A 21,118-nucleotide genomic window follows, 5' to 3' on the forward strand; every position below is an offset into this window, starting at 1 on the left:
CAAATTCTAGTAGTGTTCATGATATTGAAATTTGATTATACACATCAAATTTAAACCTAATTAATTAGGTGTTATGGTATAATTCAATGTGCATGCATGTGAACATCATGTAATTGTGTCTTCTGAGTGTATAATATTTTATCTGCATGGACAGAACAGAGTTGAGTTCTTTCTTGTTCCATTACAACAAAATGATGTACTGGTTAGTAGTATATCTTTCTTTACGTGAATGTATTTTCACATTCCAGCCACTTGGGAATCGATTGGGTTTTTCATAGTTTTGAAATAAAGGGAGAGAATATGAAATGTTCATAAAGCTGAACTTTATGGAATTAAAATAGATGGATCATAGGCAGAGATATATTTAACAATTTTGGTACATGTCATAAGAATTTAGAGTGAGTTTGATCATTTTCATGCAAAACTAAAGTGTGAAGTTTGTGAGCCATAAGCAAAATCGAACCCTTTATTCCTTGTGTTTGAGGAGTCCATAAGGAACAACGTACACAGTTCCCAATTCTTTCTTTCTTTCAGACAGATGGTCCGCATTTCTTTTCAGTCCCTCGGAATTGGTGGAGAAAGAAGGAAAAGAAAGAAAGAAGTGAACTCGAGAAGTTGGTCTCTCCCCCTCTTTCTTTTTAGTCTAAGGTAAGTATAATTAATCTACTACTAAATATTCTGATGATACATGACAGATTGGAGGGAGATACAAGAAAAAGCTAAAGAGAATAGATGGGATTATTCTCTTTAGTACACACCCAGAGGGAGAGAATAGATGAAGTTACAGGGTCATTAGTAGTACCTTAACGGCTTAACTATACTTAGAATTTGGTATAAACTATAAAGGAGAGAAAGAGGGAGACCCCACCTATCTTTATCGATCTATTCATTCTGTTGTGGATTATGTTTAGAGGAAAAGAGTGAGAGAGGCAAAGCTGAGTTGCCTTTGATACTGCTTCATTGGTCCTCTGCTTTGTCAGCACATGCATTCCACTTTCCACTACAAAATCGACTTTGGACCTTCATATTTCCCTCACTTACAAGAAAAGCACAGACCTCTCTACTCTTCCCATAAAAACATCACACATATATCTTCTTCTTCAGTTCCTCACCTCATATCCACCTAATTCGCCCATCTCTTTCCCTCCTTTCAAATCATACTTCAATACAGATAAACTTGACTTCCAATCTATAGATATTACTTAGTCCACACTCTTGTTTCTTACTTAAATAGTATCAAATGAATTTCCTTTAAAGTATAGAACTCTTCCTAGATACCACTTCCTCAACCACCATTCAATCTCCACTTCCTACCACTATTATTACTGCAGCAATTGCAAATATGAGAGCAGGAAGCTGTACAGTGCAACAAGCACTAACTACAGACGCTGCAACAGTTGTAAAACAAGCCGTAATTCTTGCCCGGAGACGAGGTCATGCTCAAGTTACTCCTCTTCATGTAGCCAACACCATGCTTGCTTCCTCTACTGGTCTTCTCCGTACGGCTTGTCTGCAGTCCCACTCCCATCCCCTTCAGTGCAAAGCTCTTGAACTTTGCTTCAATGTTGCGCTCAACCGACTCCCAGCTTCAACTTCTAGCCCTATGTTAGGTCCCCACTCACACCACCCATCTCTTTCCAATGCGTTAGTGGCTGCTTTCAAACGCGCACAAGCTCAGCAACGTCGTGGTTCAATTGAAAACCAGCAACAACCACTCTTAGCTGTGAAAGTTGAGATTGAGCAACTTATTATTTCAATCTTAGATGACCCGAGTGTTAGTAGAGTCATGAGAGAAGCTGGTTTCTCAAGTACCCAAGTAAAAAGTAATGTTGAACAAGCTGTAGCCTTGGAGATTTGCTCTCAAAGTAGTCCTACAACTGTTAGTAGTAAACCCAAGGAAAGCAATAACAATCTTCTAGTTCTTGGAAATAGTGTTTCACAACAATCTCGTCCTTTCGGTTGTCATTTGGGAATGAAAATAAACAAACCTAGATCTTTGGATCAGGTAAGGAGTGAAGATGTTGCGAGTGTTTTGGAAACTTTGATAAGTAGAAGAAGGAGAAATACTGTGATTGTAGGAGAATGTCTTGCTAGTGCTGAATGTGTAGTTAAAGGAGTGATGGATAAAGTTGATACAGGTGATGTTCCTGAAGCTGTAAGAGATATCCAGTTTATAAGTTTTCCACTTTTCTCATTCGGGGATCTTTCTAAAGAAGAAGTTGAACACAAAATTGGAGAAGTTAGCTCTCATTTAAAGAGTTGCATGGGAAGAGGAGCCGTTTTGTATTTAGGGGATCTTAAATGGGCTGCTGAATTTAGAGCTAGTTCTGGTGATCAAGTAAGAAAGTATTATTGTCCTGTCGAACACATGATCATGGAACTTGGAAGATTGGTGTGTGGAAATGGTGATAATGGAAGGATATGGCTTATGGGTATTGCAACTTTTCAGACCTATATGAGATGTAGGTTAGGTCATCCTTCTTTAGAGACTGTTTGGGGTCTCCATCCTCTTACAATTCCAACTGGAAGTTTGGGTTTAAGTCTCAACTCTGACAGGTAAATTCACCTGAATCTTTTTTTTTTTGAAAGTTGAAATTTATCAGTATTATCAAGTTTTTTCATTAATTTTTGTTTTGTTGTATCTTCTCATAGAATTTTAACTCTTTTTGATCCTTCCTTATAATGTAAAGAAGGATGGTATTTTGATGATCAAATTATTATATGAAAAGTTTTAACACTAGAGATATGTTTTCTTTTGCTTAGATTTTCTTCTGAGCTACTATTTCAAACTTACTGTTTCCTTTCTTTTTGAATTTTTCATTCCTAATAATGTAATTTTTTTTTCTCAAACAGTGATTTAGAAAGTTCATTTAGAAGCAAGAGAATCGGAGATATGTCTGGTTGGTCTCTACTTGAAAGTGGAGTTGAAAAGCAGTTAACTTGTTGTGCCGACTGCTCGGTTAAGTTTCACACTGAAGCACGAACTTTATTAACAAATAATCATGACTCCCCTACTTGTTCTACCACCTCAAGCTTACCCTCATGGCTCCAACAGTACAAGGAAGAAAACAAAAGAGTTTCAAGCAAAGATCAGGTAAAATGATCTGATCATATATATATATATATATATATATATCTCAATTATTTGTACCTCATATATTAACAAATGAAACTTATATCTTTTGTGTTTTTGTTCTTTCTAACAGGAATCTCTCCAAGTAAGTGATTTATGCAAGAAATGGAATTCAATCTGTAGTGTAGTACACAAACAAAACCATCCAACTCATGAAAAAGCCATAGCTTTTTCTTCCATTATATCTCCTTCGTCATCTACTACTATTTCGTCTTTTGATCAACATTACCGAAACTTGCACCTAGCCCGTGAAGCAACTTGGCCAGTTGTGGCAGAACCAAAACAACCATTGCGCGGACATAGGTATTGGATATCTGATAACATGGAAGAAGAGCCAAATTTGAGAATGTATCTCTCTGAGAATCCAAAACCATTCCTATTTTCCAACTCATGTCCCAATACCAGACCAAGTTCTCGTGCTTCTTCTAGCGAGGCAATGGAGATGGAATACTGTCATAAGTTCAAAGAAGTCAATGCTGAGAATTTAAAGACTCTTTGCAATACATTAGAGCAAAAAGTTCCGTGGCAGAAAGATATAATTCCTGAAATTGCAAGCACGATTCTTCAGTGTAGGTCTGGCATGGTAAGAAGAAAGGAAAAGCTAGAAGACAGCAAGAAAAAAGAAGACACTTGGTTTTTCTTTCAAGGTGTTGACAGTGAAGGTAAAGAAAAGATTGCTAGGGAAATTGCTAGTCTTGTTTTTGGTTCCCAAACCAGTTTTATATCGATTGGTCTTAGTAGTTTTTCTTCGTCAACAAGGGCCGATTCCGCAGAGGATTTAAGAAACAAAAGAACAAGAGATGAATCGAGTTGTAGTTTTCTCGAGAGATTAGCTGAAGCAATTCGTTGTAATCCACATCGTGTTTTCTTAGTTGAAGATATAGAGCAAGTTGATTATTGTTCGCAACTGGGTATTAAAAGAGCAATTGAAAGGGGAACAATAATGAACTCGAATGGTGACGAAATATGTCTAAACGATGCTATTATCATTTTAAGTTGTGAAATGTTTAGTTCGAGATCAAGAGCTTGTTCTCCTCCTGTGAAGCAGAAATCGAGTGAGTCATCTGACGAAGAGAAAGACGATAATAAATGCAATGAAGAAACTAGTCCAAGTGCATGTGTATCCTTGGACTTGAATTTATCTGCTGAAGAGGATAACTTTGATGATCTAACTATGGATCAATCAATGGACGATATCGGTCTTCTCGAAGCTGTTGACAGAGCGATAGTTTTCAATTTACAGGAATGCTAAACAGAAAAAATTCACTAATTTTTAGAGAAAAATATGCTTCCAAAATAGTTTAAATTAACAGGTTTAGTTTTAGGTATTAATCTTTTTTTTTTTTTTTTTTTTTTTTTTTTTTTTTTTGAATTTTACAGTTGTTTGTTGACTAATTTACTAAACCAATTCTTAGATAGTTAATGGTTTTGTGTGGGTGGAGATGTATTGAAACAAAAACAGAAAAATATATCAGACAGACTGACAGACCATGTAGAAACTACATGTATAATATTAATATATTATCATCATCACGCATCTTTGTGTAATTCTACTGCGTATTTTGTTGTTAATTAGTTCTTTGAGCTTCCATTGTGTCTGACACTTGTTACATGTTAGCAACATCTTCTTTTTATTTTCCTACATAACAGGATAATTCTAATGCAATGTAAGGAGGCATTATACTGTACTTAGTTTTTTTGTTAGCTACGTCAACTATGTTTTCTTTGAATGTCTTACAAAATTATTTAGCTATTCCTTCGTTGAGTTAGCCAGACACTTGGAGGTTGCAGTGGGAGGTCTGAATTTCGAGTCTTACTTGCATGTCGATAAGGCTTAAGTACTAAAATTACAGAAAGAAAAACAACCGAATGTGAGAAATAAATATGAGAGAGGCTGGTTTACTGCACCAAAGAACTAAGGGTTTTTTGTTTTTTTTTTTAATTTGGTTGCTAAAGAAACTACACATCTAGCTTCTAAACTCGAATCTTCATAGATCTTAAAAGCATAGTTCTCTTCAAAAAATTCGCTTGCTTCATTTCCCTTCATAAAACCATGCTGGGACAAGAGTAGAAACATTTCTCCCAGGATGCGGTAAAGCCTTGGTCCCTTGGAATGCAAGATCATGAGAAACATCAAGGACTCCTATTATTTGGAGGACTACCGTTTTACTACTAACAAGTGGAATTGACGCACGTTTTAAAATATTACCGCTTCACAGTCATGCTCATGTATGCATGGCCGGGACTTATTAATTGATCAGTATAACCAATAATTCGTTCATGATCATTAAGAAAAGGAAAACTACTTAATTAATATTGGAATACTATAGTTCTAGGTTTTTTTTTTTTTTGAAATGACTTACAGTCCTTGATTTGCTTAAAGGTAGTAATTATGTTGGAATTCTTTTTTATCCAATTAAGTTTACTTAATATAAACATTCTTGTTCGTTGAATTGTCCTACATTATGATGAAGTTCTTACCTTTAGGATCTAGAGAAAGGCTGTCAATCAAAAGGATTTCATGCAGGGTCTGCAAATTTCTGCAAATTTCTGAATGTGATGACTATATATGTAATTTTCTCGAGAAGTTCAATGATCAATAAGCGTGCAATAGAACCATTCAACCAGTGTATAGTGTATATACTATTATAATGAGCCATGTTTGTGAATCATTAGTTTCTTTCTTTTGGAGAACGAAACATGGTTTCTAGTCCCCCCAGACGAAAAATAAAAAGAATAAATGTAACGATATGATTATATTATCATTTGATTAATTAACAATTCATTTGCTCCTTAAATGCCACGGATGATGCTTAAGTGTCTAAAAATTAACCAAAATCTCAACAGATATTTAATTATTTGGTTCCTAAAATCATCATGTCTACCAAAAAAAATTACTGCTGAAATTGTAAGATAATCGAATCTTTTTTTTCACAATCCTAAATTTAAGTATATCAAGCAACAGACATAGTAAAAACTTGTTGATCCTCATCTAGTGGTAAAAGCAAAATAATATTTGGGTGAAAAAAATGAAAGGAAAGGGTAATCCATTTTAAAGGTATGATATGAATATGATTCATAACGTAAGAATTTTGCAAAGGAGAGTCTCCTTTTGAAAGAGAAAAGCAAAATCTTCCTTAAGAAATATCAAAAGGGTGCACTACTTTTCATGAGTGTATGTAATTTATATCTGGTGATACATTTTTTTTCTCTCTTTAAGAAAAAAGAATCACTTTCTCCTTCTTTTGATTTTGATTTCATAACCCCAACATTCTCATCTTTATTAGAAAGTAGTAATAGTAGTAGTGGGAAGGTAATCGGAGGAAAAGATAAATACTTAATGCCCAAAAAAACATAAACACATTACACAAACAGAGAGAAAGTGAGAGAGCATATCTTCTTCATACTTAAACCTTCTTAAAGGTGTTTTAGTTTGTTACTTTAGAATCACTACTGAATTAAAATTAAAAGAGGAATATTAAAATCATCATCACAATCAAAACCCAAAAGCAATAAGAAAACATCAACATAACAACCCAAGTGTTAAGTATGGAATTTGTCGTGTTATAACCTTTTAAAAAGATAACAGTGTTTTAACAGCAACATAATCAAACTCAATCAATTGATTGAATATATATATATATAATCACAAAGGTGGATTTTAATGAGTTGAAGTGGCTCATCCTCTTTTCCTCGTGTTCCATTTCTGAGTCCCAAACGGTAAAAATAGTTGGGATCAAAAGAAGGAAGGATGAAACAAATAGAATTCAGGGACAGAACCAGTCTCGTTGTACATTTGGCTTTAAAGCTATGCAGAGATCAGAAATTATAGGCATAGATGTTTTACCTTCTTCTTGTTGTGTTAGAAGAGCAAGAACAGTTTTTTATTTATACTGTTCAGTTGTATTTTGAGATACAAGAAAAGCTAATACAGGTTCTAAATACTAAAGTATTCTAAAAACAAAGTATACGTGATGTGCACTTCAAGTCATTGACCTTCCGGCACACGGTTCCTTCCAACACTCCCCTCAAGTTGGAGCCGTATCAGAGATATCGCATACTCCCAACTTGTTGATAATACGTCGATGATATTCTGCCCCTGAGGCTTTTGCGAATACATCTGCTAATTTGAATGTAAGATCTGGCATAAGTTGGAGATATCAATCTTGACATGATTTTTTCATGCACAAAATGACAATTTATTTCAATGTGCTTTCTTCGTTCCTGAAATATTAGATTATTTACAATGTGAATCACTGCTTGATTATCATAGTGTATTGTCATTGGTTCATGAATCTTGATTCGAAATCTTGCATGAGATAAGTGAGCAATTCAATCTCGCTTGCAGGATTAGTTAAAGCTCGGTATTCGGTTTTTGCGGAAGATCCATCTACGATAATTTTTTTTTATTACTTTTTCAGAAAATGGAGTTGTTTCCCATCATAGTAACTTTCCCAGTGGTTGATCAACGGGTTGTTGGGCATCCAGTCCAATTAGAGTCTGTATATCCATTTAAGACTAAATTGCTATTTGAGGACAAACGAATTCCTTTACCACAAAATATGAGACAATAATCATTTTATTGCTTCAAGGGAAGATAACCAAAAACATGTCCATCATGGACTTATAAAAAAAGAATATAACGACTTGTACTCACTTTTCTTTTTTCCAGTCTAACTTTGTTCTAATTCATCTTCTACTAAATATAATGGCTTTACACCATATTTATATAGCAGAAAAAACGGCCAAACTCGTGCATAACTAATGCACGGTCCTTGGAAAACCATTTGTCCAAGAAACAGTTTCCATAACCGCCTAATGCTGATGCATAACCGACCATCTACCTTTTCCTTCGTCTTGGATGAGCCACACCTGTCCTTAGGTAGTTACGAACACTTTATTTGGGTTATAACTTGCTTTATAACCGCTCACTTCTTGTCCTTTTACTCCGGCATTCGTGTAGTACTGGTAACCAACTTATAAACCATCACTCTTGCCAATAAAGTGGTATGATTGCGCTTCACTGTACGATGTCCTTGAGCCATGCCTGATGGAATGCTTAAGCTACAACAACTCACGCCAAGAACGTTTTCCAACTGATGTGAATGATGTGCCATGCATCATATGCTCGATATGGCATGTGCTTCACTTATCCGCGTAATGGGCCGTAGTGGCGCATTATTATGCATCATTATTCCACGTGCATTGTCCAAGCTTTGGCCGAGCCTTTCTTAGGTCAATTATTGGCCAATTCCATGCTCTCACATCATTCTTGAGATGGGATAACTCAAGTTCTCGAACATTCCTTACTGCAACATCCATTCATCATTTGGTACTGTGCCTTTGGCTATGAAGCTTCATTTTGTAGGTCAATGCGCTCCATTCCCGTGCCACTGACTTTCAGTGTAGTGCCATGTTGGTGCTTCACTGTCTAGGCTGGTCATACTAGGGGACACTTCCCTTAGACCCCCGCGACCTAACCTGTCAGGTCAACCACGGTTGTGGGAAGATTGGCATCCCCGGAACCTCCCGTCGTAGCGGCAAAAAAAGTGAGACATATTCAAATATATCCAACAAAAACAACATATCAATATTGGCATATTTTTGAATGTAATGATCACATATTTACCACTAATAAGGTTACATAATCTAAAATAATTCAAATCTTACTAGAATAGTTACTCAATCATTATACTCTTTGAAAATCAACTCAAAATATCAATAAAAGAAATCCATTTTAGTGGGCCTAAAATGGTTGATGCTGGAAAAAAGGCAAATATGCTTGTTATTTCCTAAAAAATACTTCCAGGTAAGATAAATGCGTCTATGATCGAAAATCAAATCGAACATGACAAGCCTAAACCACGATAGAAGTCGTTCCATCTTTCTTCGGTCACAATGAAGAGGAAGATGGGTTGAGCTTAGGGGAGGGAAGCAGGAAAGTTTAAGAAATTGGCAATGGTATTGAATTGTGTGTGTTGGGTATTGAAAACTAGGAAGAATACAAAGCTTTTAGGTATGAAAGCTTGTTCTGTCTTCTGAATAGGCTAAGTGACCTATTTATATTGTTTAGAATACGCAATGCCAATCTCGTGCGTAGTGGAGGTAGTGAGGTTGTGGAGAGATGGAGAATATGGGATCGTGTGAGATAAACTAGGGAAGTTTCTGGAAAACTCCTTTTCTCACGAATCCATAATCTCTCTAACCGTTTGCAACTGTCACCAGTATTCTAACTTTTCACATGGGATGTTGCCACGCCGCATGTTGCCATAAACCACCAGACCAATAACCCATGAAGAATCACCCACGTGATGTATTTTTATATTTCTTAGGTGTTTTTGATGAATCGTAGATCGCATCTTGCTTATGATCAATCGCAGCCATTGGTATGCCACATGTTTAGGGCGCAATCGTGCCTTGTTGCGGCATAAGCTGTCATGTCCGAAAATAGTGCACAAAGTCTTGTCATGGCTTTGGCCACAACTATGATGGTCGAGAATGGTGCACGGCATAGTGCCATAGCCTTGGCCTAAGATGTGATGGACAAGAATGGCGCATGGCATGGTGCCATGGTCTTGGCCTAAGATGTTAAGGCCGATAATGACGCGCGGTTAGGTTCCATGGCCTTGTCCTAAGCTTCCAAGGCCGAGAATTACACACGACTAGGTGTTACGGCCTTGGCTTAAGCTTCCAAGGCCGAGAATGATACACAACTAGGTGCTACGGCCTTGGACTAAGCTGCCAAGGCCGGGAATGACGCACGACTAGGTGCTACAACCTTGGCCTAAGCTGCCAAGGCCGGGAATGTCGTACGCTTACGTGCTATGGCCTTGGACTAAGCTTCCAAGGTCGGGAATGACGCACATTTACGTTCTATGGCCTTGGCCTAAGCTGCCAAGGCCGGGAATGTCGTATAGCTAGGTGCCACGGCCTTAGCCTAAGCTTCCAAGGCCAGGAATGTCACACGGCTACGTGATATGGATTTGGCCTAAGCTTCAAGGCCGAGAATGACGCACAGATACGTGCTATGGCCTTGGCCTAAGCTTCCAAGGCCGGGAATGTCGCACAACTAGGTGCCACGTCCTTGGCCTAAGCTTCCAAGGTCGAGAATGGGGCACCACTAGGTGCTACCTCCTTGGCCTAAGCTGCCAAGGCCAGGAATGACGCACGACTAGGTGCTACATCATTGGCCTAAGGTTCCAAGGCAAGGAATGTCGCACAGATACGTGCTATGACCTTGGCCTAAGCTTCCAATGTCGGGAATGACTCACGAATACGTGCTATGGCCTTGGACTAAGATACCAAGGCCGGGAATGTCGCACAACTAGGTGTTATGGCCTTGGCCTAACCTTCCAAGGCCGGGAATGATGTACGACTAGGTGCTACGGCCTTGGCCTAAGTTGCCAAGGCTGTGAATAGCGCACACGATGGTTCCATGGCTTTGGCCAAAGCTACTAAAGCCGAGGATGGTTCGCATCTTATGTTGTAGCGCAATGGTGGACAGGCCACATGCCATATTTTGTCAAATGTTGTTATGGACTTAGCCGATTGTTTTGAGATGATTTCTTTCGAGCCATTAGCCCATTTTTCTTAGCCAAAGCGATGTAATCTACAATGGCTATACCATGGCCTTAGCCATAACTGGATAAGGTACTTCCTGAGATACGCGGTGTATCCCATGGGCTTGCAATGCCTATCCAATATGCTATAATGCTTATGATGTGATCATCATATAGTCACAATCTAGGGTTTAAGTTAGGGAAATATGCCATGCCTATATAATGCTGTTCCAATATGAATTTGAATACGATAGTGCCGTTATAGTACGTTCAAGGAAGTCGGCTGCGGGAGTTTGCAATTTGAGACGATACTCGATATGATTATGAATTAAATATATTCATTCTGTACAGACAGAGACCATCTGAAGGGTAGTCGTCACAAGCATCAGCGGTAACCCGAGGACGATATCGCTCTATACTAGCGATCAATCCGTCTAGGAGCTGTCCAATCAGTGTGACAAAGAGAGTACAATATTGGTACCGAAATACTCCATATATATAACACGACGGTTAAACCGGAGGTTGGATATGCATTACTAATTCTCTTGCGTAATACGAGTTGTAGTTACAAATCCTTAATTCTGATTCCGGGTCAGGGAATCTTATATCACACTTCTGCAACCAGGGTAGAGAAAATTTACAATTTATTTCCTTGTCAAAAACTCACCATCAACATTATTCCCCTAGATAGCGCGGAACAAATAATGTATTTCGTGGTAAGCACTATATGGTGACAATGACGCAAAACAAAATCAAAATTCATAAGTAGAAGGATAGTTACTTATCTGTATTTTCGCGGTATAACAACACAATCTGGGCATAGCACGTATGGCTGTGATGCACCCATGTCTGTGGCCAGCTTGGTAAGGTGGTGTTTGATCTTTATGCAGCTAAGGTAATACCCGTCCGGTCCCATAGGCTTTGGCTGGCCATTCCTGGTCCAATAAGGAATCCTTTCCTTTATGCGTGAGACCATGAATGGGAATTAATCACTCCCATATTCCATTAGCGCCCCTTTTATCACGTGTGGATCTCCATTCGAGGTGCATCTTTAGTGATTTGATCGGTGATTTCCATTAGTTCTCATGGCTCAACAGCGTTCCTTATTCCATCGTAGGTATAGCTTTTGCATGAATCATTGGGCGGATGAGGTTTTCTCCAAGGCATATTTTGCTAAATCCCGCATGGAAACCCTAACTTGCGCATCATTCATTCCAGGAAGCATAAAGTCTTCATATGATATCAGTTTTTGACGTTTGACCCCAACTTTCGAAGTTATCATATGCACAAAGAATCACCTGATTTGGAGTTTGTATGACCGGTCATCCATGCATGGGTATTTATAATTTGTAATCCAGTGCAATCCTTGAAACTCCATGAACTTCAGTAAAGTAACCATATCTCTTATCTCGTGCGCCCATTTGATATGCCCTTCTAGTATGTCATAATAGAGACATAGATAAACACTTCTCATGAAGGACGTGGCGTCCCGTTCTTCATAGATGGTTGTTGATTTATGAATTTCTGAGAGTACCTTGAGAATTATTGATTCAGTGTCTCCCCCATGATTGGACGGTGTGGTCGGAGTTGAAAGTAACTGAGGCGAAGTCCCCATGCCATGGGTGTGATCAGGTAAAGGAATCCAGGAAGGTTGATGTCTTCTTCGATTGTCCGTATGCTAAATGAATTTCCTACAATGAGGGGATCTCGTGTAAACGTCAGTCCCCAAATGCGGTTCCTGCAATTCTTCGGATGCGATTACCGAAGATGATGTTCCAAGTGGTATAAAAAATTCTCTGAGAGTTAGTGCTTGCAGCTGAGTCCCTTGCATAGGCGGAAAAAGAGTACATTGATGGCGCTGAACCGGTCTTCAAGTATTTCTTCCCTTAGTGATTTTTCATTATTCCATCCGTGGATACTGCTACGCTCTTAATAAAATATTAAAATGGGGGGCCAACTTCCCATTCACATCACCGGGTCGGAGCGGGATTGATTGTCCGGGTCAAGTCCCGGGACTTCGACGGATTGTGTGATAACTGGTTGCAGTCTTGCAGAGAAGTTTGAACACGACTCACTTTCACGCACAATCTTTAGATGCATGTGATTTTTTCTAGATCCAGATCTGTCATGTTGCGCAATTCATATAACTGTCAGTACAGCTTTGCTGGTTTGTTGGAGAGCCTCGGTTTCTGCTTTGATGTTGCGGACTCGTGGGCGCCCTAAAAATTATATCATAAAATAATGATTTAAACCTTAGTGTATGTTTGAATGTCGCCCATGTTCAACTTGAGAGTAATATGGCTATAGGCGCTCTATCATTTTCCGTTGGAATCTTCGGCGCATGCGCAACCTTGCGTCCGGTAGCCCATGCATCTTTCAAAGCTTTGAAAGTGATAATTTTGACCTCTTTTCCGGTGTCGATTAGTATTTTCCCAAACTCAACTCGCTCGATACAGGTGGTGAAAAGTCCCCGTCTGGGATTTTCATCGTTCTTGTCGATTGCGACATAAGCGACACAGTTGATGGCTATAGAGATATCCTTGCGCTATCTTGATTTGACGCTGGTGCCAAGGCTCAAAAGGTTGTCGATTCAGACGTAGAGTGTTTGGTTCAGGCATCTTGCTAAGGTGTAACTTCTCTCTTGGATCTTTCATTAATAGCGATACTGTAACACCCCGTGTTTTTAGCATGACGCATGCTAAAAGATGCGCCATGGTCCGAGATGAAGCTTCATCCAAAGCTTCTGTTGCGTAGGAAAAGGAACATTGGCTCTTGGCCAATGCGTTGACAATGGACAACCATCATGGCTGGACATCGGGTTGGCAGCGAACAACCACCATGGATGGACATCGGCTTGGCAGTGGACAACCAACATGGTTGAACATCGGAGTTGGATTGGAAACAACCATCATGGACGTACATTGGAACTGGCCTATGAGCCAAAAACTGATTATACAACCATCACGACCGTACATTGCATTTGTCCAGGGTAGTCATGTGCATCCATCACGGCGTTGGGAGTTGATGAATGCTTTTTGCTCCCCTAATCTAAGTTGTAAAAATGTCAAGTTAACATATATAGGGAGGGGTACTTGTTTGAAGGTGCATATGCTGACCATGCACCAAGTAAGCTTCATAGCTTAGCCGGAACGGTATAAATGATGCTTAGGCCTCATTTATAGTTACGTAGGCTATCCAATCGAGCATGTTAAGCATGATCATTGAAAAAGCGTGGGTCTAACAACCTCGCCAAATATTTCGCTTAGCAATATGTATGGACTAACTCCAATATACTTTCAAGAGAATCAACTAGACAGTCAGACTCAATCTTAAGAAAAAGTATATCAAAGAGTTATATCTCAATTTCTCAATTCAATCTGAAATTCAACAAATAGGAATTTGTGAGACTGATTGAATGCAAGAGAAATAACTTGAACGGTACCAAAGAACAATGTTCAAGGATCAATCAATTTCAATCAACAACCAAAGGTTGGATTTACCAATTGATCGTTCAATGCACAACCTGTGATATTTCAATTATATAACAAAATATAATGCGGAAAAGAAATAATACAGACTCCAAAAGTTTTGTTACCGAGGAAACCGCAAATGCAGAAAACCCCCGGGACCTAGTCTAGATTTGAACACCACACTGTATTAAGCCGCTACAGACACTAGCCTACTCCAAGTTAACTTCAGAATGGAATGTAGTTGATCCCTAATCAATCTCACACTGATCAAGGTACAGTTGCATTCCTTATGCCTCAAGAACCACGCCGAATTCTGTGCACTTGATTCCCTTAGATGATCTCACCCACAACTAAGAGTTTTTGCGATCCAAAGTCGAAGACTTGATAAATAAATCTGTATCACACAAAAAAGTTTATTGAATAGATAAATCTGTCTCCCACAGAAATACCTACGAGTTTTGTTCCGTCTTTTGATAAATCAAGGTGAACATGAACCAATTGATAAACCAGACTTATATTCCCGAAGAACATCCTAGTATTATCAATCACCTCACAATAATATTAATCGATTAACGAAACAAGATATTATGGAATCAAAAACGATGAGACGAAGATGTTTGTGACTACTTTTCAATCTTGCCTATCGGAGATAAAATCTCCAGCAAATCTTAAAGAATATAGTACACAATCACAATAGAAAACAACAAGATCATAACACGCAACTACAGAGAAAATAGTTGGGCCTGGTTCACAATCCCAATTAATGAAGTCTTTAAGTCGTTAACCTACAGGGTTTCGTGAAAAACCTAAGGTTAAAGGAGAATCAACTCTAGCTTATGCAACTAGTATCACACAGGAGGTGTGGGGATTAGGTTTCCCAGTTGCTAGAGTTCTCCTTTATATAGATTTCAAATCAGGATTTGTAATCTAAATTACCATGGTAACCAAGCATTCAATATTCACCGTTAGATAAAAACCTGATTAGAGTCAAGCTAATATCTTTCAACCGTTAGATCGAACTTAGCTTGTTATATACAAATGAAATGTATATTCATTTTGGTTTGAGTAACCGTACCTAAACGTGTACACTTAGTCGGTTCAACAATAGTTAAATAATGGTTAGCCATATGAGCACTTTCATATCAACCGTATTCATCTTTATCGTAACTAGTTCAAATGGCTCAAATGAAACTAGTTAGAGAGTTGTTCAGTTGCTTATATGTCATATAAGTATACAAGACACAATTGAAGCAAAATCGATTTTGATTCTATCGAATCAATTCATGAACATCATAGCCACCGTTTGCAAAAGATTGCATACCTTATTATATAACTGTTTTAGTTCATGAAAAAACCGATTTTAGAAAGTAACCTACTTAAGTATGCAAAAGGGTATGCATACCTAAGTAGCCGGACCGCGTTTGGTTACACTAGTACACGTACGGGTACGCATACCAATTCACACTTCCAAACTTCAGCGAAATTCACGGAACCCAAACTTCCGCCAGTACGCGTACGGGTATGCATACCTAGGTTCTGGACTTCCAACAGCCAACCAGTACGCGTACGGGTACGCATACTTAGGTTCCCGGTTTTGGATTTTACACAAATGTGAATACACACTATGTTTATATCCAAACGTGGTTACTTTTTCTAAACTCTCATTTAAATCATTAAAACTTTCTCAGAGGATGACAATAGTTGTTATCCACAAACTATTAGCATCAAAGCGATTTTCAAGTTATTGAAATAATCAATATGACTTTTGCCAAGAGTAAAGATGAACTTGGTTAAAGAGAAAGCTTACCAACTTCGAGAAATAGATAAGTGAGTTAAACTCATCTCGAAATAGCAAATGTGTATAATTGAAGTTTATATAGAAATACGACTTTTGTCTCAATTAGGAGATATAATAGATAGACTTTTGAGTGATAGATAAGTTCAAGTCTCCACATACCTTTTGTTGATGAAGTTCCACAAGTTCCCTTGAGTAGTTCTTCGTCTTCATTCGATGAACGCCATGGAGTCTAAAGCTAAACTACACTTACTATCCTAATCCGAGACTTAGCTATAAGTATACTAGAAATCAAGACTTATAGTTTTGGCAAATAAACTTGACAAATAACTTGAGATAACAACGGTTACGAGTTCGACCGAGCAGTTCCCTAACAGGCATTACTTTTTCATGCCACTGACTCGATGATGTATATTCCTTTTGCATTTTGACGGAACGACCTATACAGACTAGGAAATTACCATTATTGTTTGGCCACGGCCTCGCAAACAAGTTGGCTTTAGCTTCCGTCCCTTCGGGGATGAACTACGGTTTGTGCTTGATCCCTTTATAGTAGGGAAGGGTACGTAGGCAGCCGCAATGAGTTGCAGCATTGCCGGTCCAACACTTTGTCGCTCATATCATCTAATTTAGAGATGATTGCGGCATTTTGGCCTCTCATACTATCTGGCTCGGTAGCTCGATGCAAGAGATGATTGTCGACCTTGTGGCCAAAATTGATGAGGAAAGTTACATTCCATTCCTTGGATGCTCATACTTCCTATCAAGACATTCGACATAGGCATGTACCAGTGGCGCATTGGGCATGTCCTGGAAAGTAAGCTAGATCGATATGCAAGTTAGAGGAGATTGCATAAGCTTAAGGAAAGTATAGCATGAGGATAATATATGCACCCTTGGAACATGCAAGAAAACTGCATTCTCTCAACAATGCCTAAGCCAAGTAAAGAAGTGGAATTAGGCCTCATATGGCCTACGGTCAAGTCCAAGGCATGTCTTATGCTTGGACAAGACTCGGAAGCCAGTGACGCATGCAATAATTGTTATCCATAAACTATTGATATCAAATCCATGAATAGTAAAAGTGGGAGTTGATGAATAATTTTTCTCCCTCAATTCAAGTTGTAAAAATGTCAAGTTAACATATACAGGGAGGGGTAGTTTGTTGAAGGTGCATATACGGACCATGCACCAAGTAAGCTTCATAACTTAGCCTAAAGAGTATAAATGATGCTTAGGTCTCATTTATAGCTGTATAGCCTTCCCAATGGAGCGCATTAATCATGGGCATCACTATGCCATGTCGCGGGCCAAATATGCATTCCTTGGATGCATTTGGACGGAACGACCTCTACAGACTAGGCCATTAACATTAATGCTTGGCCACGGCCTCGCAAACGAGTTGGTTTTTAGTTTCTGTCCCTTGAGGATGAACTATGGTCTGTGCTTGATCCCTTTAGAGTAGGGAAGGGTACGTAGGCAGCCGAAATGAGTTGCAGCATTACCGGTCCATCACGTTTTCGCTCATATCATCTAATTTAGAGATGATTACGTCACTTTGGCCTCTCATATCATCTGGCTTGGTAGCTCGACGTAAGAGATTATTGTGGCCTTACTTGATGAGGCTAGTTGCATTCCATTCCCTGGATGCTCATACTTCCTATCAAGGCGTTCGACGTAGGCATGTACCAATAGTGCATTGGACATGGCCAGGAAAGTAACTCATATCGGTATGCAAGTACCGGAGCCTTCATGAGCCTAAGGGAGATGGAATTAAACCGTCAATGGCCTATGTGCAAGTCCTAGCATGCCTTATGCCTGGACAACATTCGGAAGCCAGTGATACATGAAAGATGCATCGGCCATAGCCTCTAAGGCTTTGAACCCTTCGCAGAACAAGGGTAAGTTAGAACGGCGTGGAAGCTAAAATAGCTGCATCATTCTCCACGAGCATGCTTGCAAGGGCAAATGAACGTGCATTTTCCTAGATTTAAGGCTCAGATCTTAGCATAATCATGGTGCATCGTAGAAGTTATGGCCTACACGCCCAGGTGCACCAGGCGTAATTTTCTGGTCCGTCACATTGCGAGTTCGACCGAGCAGTGCTCTAACAATCTCCCTCTTTGTCAATTTTAGTGACAAAACTATCAATACATATGGAATACAAAATAAATAAACTTTGTAGCTTCTCATCCAAATGTTTGATCTCCTTGGTTCTTCAACATTAATCGAAATTTTCTTCACTTCGAAGTACTCCCATGATTCCATAGATGTTCAATTCAGCATCATAATTGTTCAATTCAATCATTGTTATACAATGTCATAGTATTATTGCACATCATCAAAGTTCAATTGTATCACAACTTCGTCAAAATACTATGGTGATATGTATCACTCCCCCTTAGTCAATACTTCATCTCCCATGAAAACCACTCCCCCTTACATAATGATCCGTAAACCATATGTATTTGTAGTGTGAATTACATATTAATTCTCCCCCTTTTGTCAATAAAATTGGTAAAGGTATGAAAATTAGTGGGATCCTAATGAAATTTCCATAGAGACACTTCATGACCAAAAGAGAAGCACATAACAACTTGTTTAGATGTAATAATATAGCCGAAACTAAATGCATTAATCAAGGAGTTTATAAAGGTACAAGATAACCCCTATAATATTCCACAACCGCACTCCCCACAAAGACTTGGCAATTAAGCACCAGTTCAATTAAGAACTCTCCCCCATAAAATATCATTCCAAAAGAAACAACAAGAGCGACCTTGCTTTTACAAGAAAAGAAGGATTTCTTTAGACATTAACAAATCTCATGAAACATGAATTTTGTATCCAAATTAATCAATTAAATTAACCACAAGAGAACCCATGATTAATTTAATTGGAAATGCTCACATAAGAAAACTTACGGAGCCGCACAGTATTTACACAAAGATGTGGATCAGGGAAAGACCAATACTACGGAATATTCAAAGACTCATTCTATTTTTCATCTCTATTTGCATAGAGACATATAATAGACTTAATCTTTGTAAACAAAAGTTCATCCAATCTTCCATCAATATTTGCAAAATGACATAATAGGCTTAACTTTTGTTTGTCAAAAGTTCATTCAATATTTTATCAATATTTACATAAAGACATATGAAAGACTTAACTTTTGACCATGTATGGGACAACCATAGTTCACGGACGAAAACACACATTTCCCATAACACGCAATAAGTTGCAGCATTGCCGGTACAGCACGTTGTCGCTCATATCATCTAATTTAGAGATGATTGCGTCACTTTTGCCTCTCATATCATCTGGCTCGGTAGCTCGACGCAAGAGATGATTTTGGCCATACTTGATGAGGCTAGTTGCATTCCATTCCTTGGATGCTCATACTTCTTATCAAGGCGTTCGACGTAGGCATGTACCAACAGTGCATTGGACATGGCCAGGAAAGTAACTCGTATCGGTATGCAAGTAGCGGAGCTTGCAGGAGCCTAAGGGAGATGGAATTAGGCCGTCAAAGGCTTATGTATAAGTCCAAGCATGTCTTATGCCTGGACAACACTCGGAAGCCAGTGATGCATGCAAGATGCATCGGCTATAGCCTCTAAGGCTTTAAACCCTTCGCAGAACAAAGGTAAGTTGGAATGGTGTGGATGCTAAAATAGCTGGATCATGCTCCATGAGCATGCTTGAAAGTGCAAATGAACGTGCATTCCTAGCTTTAAGGCTTGGATCATAGCATCATCATGGCGCATTGGAAAAGTTATGGCATACGCGCCCAGGCGCTCCAGGCGTAATTTTCCGGTCCTTCATATCATTCTTGCATCTCTCAAGTTAGATACAATAATGAGATTGCCTACGATTAGGTGGTCAAGTGAGATGTAATCCCACTGTGAGTATTGAGAGATAAGTTGTAAATTCCATATGAAAGTTTGAACCAGGTATTCCTTACCTTCATTCAATTATTTCTTATTTCAGAAGAATTCAATATAACCTTGTTAGGTGATCCATCAGAGATATTTTTCTGAGGATTAAGTCTAGGACCTATAGAAATTGGTTACAGAGGATTAGAAGAGACATGACTCCACCATCTAGACTTAGATTTACCAGACTTATTCTCATAAATACTGGGAATGTATATTTTTGTAGTGTAAGAATTTGCACCATACGGAGGGATACGATTTCTGTGAAGATTTTGAGATGAGTGACCATTGAAATCCATTTTATGAGAGTCCTATTTTTATGCAGGAATGAAATCCATTGTAGTAGTCATTAGAGAGTTTACTCTGTCGACAGTGAAAATAAGTAGATTTTGAAGATCAGAAATCTGTTTCTTTCTAGCAAAATAATGTAAAACATGATGATTCTTTTTCCCACAAAAGGAACAAATTCTTGGAAGAGAGACAATGGTGGGCACTTGTTTTAAGTTCATAGCCCTATTAGAAGACTGCAAGAAACACGAATATTTCTTAGCAGAAACTTCTTTTGGAGAACTTTTCTTCGTGTAATGCAATTTCACTTGAGGATTAGTGATTGACATATAAGAGCATTTTCTCATAAAAACAGAGTTTTCCCTTTTCAGGGAATTGTAATGTTCCTGGGCTAAGAAAAGAGACGCAACTAATATTTATTTTTCAACACGAAGACTGTTCTGATCAGATGAATGAGTCTCGATCAAACGTTTTTCTCTGACTGAATTTTCTTTAACAATATTCTCAAAAGTACTAATCCTTTCACGCTATAGAGTAGTTTCTTGAACGAGTTTCTCGATATTGTTTGAGAAGGATTCAGTAATATAGTAGAGTTCCCGTTCTCGACCAAGAGACTTTTCAAATTCATCCATGAGTTGAGCATGATTGTAAAAATCAATTGACTCGGCCGAATTTATTTTAGTTCTGGTGAAATTCTTTTTAGCTTCTGTCGTAATGTCAACTGTCTCGGGATTCAGAAAAATCGACTAAGGAGTTATCCTTTGAGGAAATCCCAAGACATTTTACACAGTTAAAAGCATTAGAAGATATATTGTTTATGCGTAACACAGAGATAAACTTTTGTCCACAGAGTCAGATCGCTACAAACACATACTTATGAGGTCTTGAACGTGTTTGCCTACTCTGATACCAATTGAAAAAGCGGGGGTCTAACA

At 38.5% G+C, this 21,118-nt stretch overlaps 1 protein-coding gene across 1 annotated transcript; it reads left to right on the plus strand.

Annotated features, from left to right (window-relative positions):
- Positions 1 to 1,032: 1,032 nt before the first annotated feature.
- Positions 1,033 to 4,452, plus strand: LOC113323255 (protein SMAX1-LIKE 3-like). The gene is made up of 3 exons (XM_026571540.1): positions 1,033 to 2,556; positions 2,854 to 3,094; positions 3,207 to 4,452. The coding sequence occupies exons 1-3, from the start codon at positions 1,343 to 1,345 to the stop codon at positions 4,383 to 4,385; spliced, it is 2,634 nt and encodes an 877-aa protein (XP_026427325.1). The 5' UTR covers positions 1,033 to 1,342; the 3' UTR covers positions 4,386 to 4,452.
- The last annotated feature ends 16,666 nt before the right edge of the window (positions 4,453 to 21,118 follow it).

The sequence above is a fragment of the Papaver somniferum genome, chromosome 11, assembly GCF_003573695.1.
Source record: "Papaver somniferum cultivar HN1 chromosome 11, ASM357369v1, whole genome shotgun sequence".
NCBI classification, from domain to species: Eukaryota; Viridiplantae; Streptophyta; class Magnoliopsida; order Ranunculales; family Papaveraceae; genus Papaver; species Papaver somniferum.